The sequence below is a fragment of the Echinops telfairi genome, unplaced genomic scaffold (genome assembly GCF_000313985.2).
Source record: "Echinops telfairi isolate 266 unplaced genomic scaffold, ASM31398v2 ScPeMD7_2291;HRSCAF=2852, whole genome shotgun sequence".
In the NCBI taxonomy this organism is placed as follows: domain Eukaryota; kingdom Metazoa; phylum Chordata; class Mammalia; order Afrosoricida; family Tenrecidae; genus Echinops; species Echinops telfairi.
Genome location: NW_022106189.1, coordinates 35908361 through 35911258, shown reverse-complemented (window position 1 = coordinate 35911258; position 2898 = coordinate 35908361). Strand labels below are relative to the sequence as shown.

The 2898-nt window shown below is 51.4% G+C and overlaps 1 protein-coding gene across 1 annotated transcript in view; it reads right to left on the bottom strand.

Moving 5' to 3' along the window:
- Positions 1–1100: 1100 nt before the first annotated feature.
- The window catches only part of HYDIN (HYDIN axonemal central pair apparatus protein), a 402419-nt gene continuing 400621 nt past the window's right edge, over positions 1101–2898 (bottom strand). The window contains exon 86 of the mRNA XM_045293924.1: positions 1101–2722. Within this exon, the coding sequence (XP_045149859.1) occupies positions 2243–2722 (480 nt within the window). The 3' untranslated portion in view covers positions 1101–2242. The remainder of the gene's footprint in view (positions 2723–2898) is intronic.

Sequence of the window (2898 nt, the reverse complement as noted above, 5' to 3'; positions counted from 1 at the left end):
ACCTTCCTGGTATCTCTGCTCTCATTATTGGTTCTGAGGGGTTTTTCTGTCCTGGATTCCCTGTGTCTCCAGCTCTGATCTGTACCCGTGTCCGTATGTCCTCTGGACTAGCCGGATTTGTAAGGTAGAATTGGGATCATGATAGTGGGGTGGGGGGAGTATTAAAGAACTAGAAGAAAGTTGTATGTTTCATCGGTGCTATACTGCATCCTGACTGGCTCGTCTCCTCCCCTCCACCCTACAGATGGGCTTTGGGTCTCCACTCCACACTCCTCCTCATTCACAATGAAAGACTACAACTCTTTGTGGGAGTAGAAAGCCTCTCCCGTGGAAGAGCTGGTTTCCAACTGTTGATAATTTGGATCGCAGCCTACAGCGTAATCATTATGCCACAGGTTTGATTTTTTTTTTTTTTTTTTGGTAAAACCCAGTAAGCCATCGAAGAATTATATCTAGAAAAATCCTGGAAAAAAAATTTCCCCTACCTTTTCTGGTATTTTTCCCACAGTGGTTAAAACCATTGCCAGCAGAATCCAATGAACGCAGAGGGGTCCACCAATAATCTGAAAACTGTCCCTAATACAGGTTCCTCTCCTAACAAAACATACTGCTTAATAGTTTCCTCCTCTTTTCTGGATAACAGGTAGCATTGCCAAGGATTCTTCCAATTGTTCTGCCAGGTTTAGGGCTAGGACTTTGGTGATGGCTGATGCAAAACTATGGGAAAAAATGAAATCGACAGAATGATTTGGATGTCTGCAATGGACTCATATCTAATAACTGAATATAATGCTCCATCTGTTTTCCTTTCTTACTTCTTGCTTTGACTTTTTCTTAAAGGTGAACTGAATTTCCCAAGGGCCGTAATGGAATGGGCTTCATCATTGTAAAAAGTAGAGACCTGCTTTTACCAGATGGGATGCTTTTCTCCTGAAATTACACTCTAGATTCAGTTGCTAAGAAACCACATTCTTACTAAAGACCCGAGGCCAAAGCATTGCCCACCTTTAAGTCCAAAGCTCCTCCCTTGTCTTTCCTGAGCAAAGACAAGAGGCTCCTCAGTCACAGACGTGTGTCTCAGAAACAAACCCACTCCGGGCCACTCTTTAACAGTCTTTATTTCAGCGCATACCTGTGCGGGGTCAGCAGGGAAGTGGTGCTGGCAACACATGTGGACCGAAGGAAGAGCAGGCTGTGGAGGCAGGTCTCTGGGCGGAGGGAATGGCCCCACTTCCCCCAGAGAGGTGGAGTTGGGGGCAGTTTTAGTGCTTTCCCCGAGAAGTTTCCTTGCTGGAGAAAGCACTGATGTAGACCATCACCTTTTATGCACGCATCAGCTCTAGAACACCACCACAGGATAGTTGCAGCTTAAGCCCATCAAACCGGGGCCTGGTCCTTTCTGTGGAAGGAGCTGTCAGCTCAGCTGCAGTACAAGTGGCTGAGGGAAGGAGGGTCTGTCACCTCACCCTCCACCCTGCTGCCGCCTATGTTTTCAAACAAATTAAAATATATGATGCTTACACCTTCAAGGCCAAGTGAATCATTGCTGGGAGTGAGGTGGGAGGTGGTTCTGGACCAGGTTGGTTCTAGGAGATTCTGCCCCACCACGCCTGCTCTGCAGGCTGAGTGCTGAGCACAGGTGAGGGGGAGGCAGGAGGTGGGGGGGTGGGCTATGGTTAGTGCAAGGCCAGAAACTGGCCACCAGCAGACGCAGACTTGGGGTTCAGACGGATGATATAAAAGTCAAGACAGACACACAGGGGAGTGTCCCTGGCCCCTTCCCAGCACGGGCTGCTCCAAAGCCCATCATGTTGACAAGAGTGACTTGCTCGGCTTTTATGTGAGAGCAGAATGCGACTCTAACGCATGGGGGCGTGTCTAAAGACTGTCAAGCAGTGGGTTTTCAAAAGAACCAGCAGTGCTCCAGATCATGAGCTGCCAAGTGCTGTCGGATGCAAGGTCACAGGTGTGACCTGCTTTGTTAGGAAATGGTGATTTTGACAGTGTTCCTGAGCTTCGGGGGGGAATGTCCAGAAATTAAATTCAGGGGCTGTCAGGGAGCCAGCGTCCTGGTCTGTCGGGTGTGGGCCTGTGTTTTAGTACAGGATCTATCTTTTCTTGATGCGTCTCCTCTGATTGAACGAGGAGGCGCCATTGTCCAATTTTGCCAGGCTAGAACAATGCCGTTGACTGGAGGGCTGAGGACGTGGCTTCTCACTGGGGCCGCTGACCCTGGCTACTGCTACGGGGTGATCCCCTTCAGATAGTACACCCACTTAATTGCCTCGCCGCCTTCCCCAGGAGTGCAGGACACAATCAGCTTGCTGGTGACGGGCGTCTTGTTGCCAGAGGGGTTCCCTTCGAAGAAGACTGTGATGTTGTTGATCTTCTTGGGCCGCACGGTGTCAGTGGCTCGGATGGTGAAGGCCGGGTTCTCCACGATGAAGGAGAAGGTCACCGTCTGGTAGAAGACGTTCTTGAAGGGGATGATGATGTTGTAGCCGGCCCGAATCAAGAAGGGCCCCTGGGGCTTGGGGGGCAGCGCCATCCCAAAGAGAGGGATGACGTACTCCCCGCCCGTGAGCGAGGACAGCAGCAGGGAGCCCTTGGTCTCCCCCAGGTGGCTGGGCTCAAAGATGACCTCCACGCTGACCTCGGTGCCCCCCTGGGCTCCTGCTGCCGCATTGATGACCCTTTCTGAGTGGAAGTCGGGACAGTCGGTCTGCAAGGGGAAAAAGTGCACGAAGCTCACACGGGATCCTGAAGGGCAGGTGAGGCACCAGGGCCCGCATCTAGCCCCAGCCCCTTCCTCATGGGTACCAAGGCAGTTACGCTTGTGTGAGGCTGGGCAGGCTAGAAAGCTGTGTCCCTGAAGTTACCTTTACGGGAGGTCTTCCC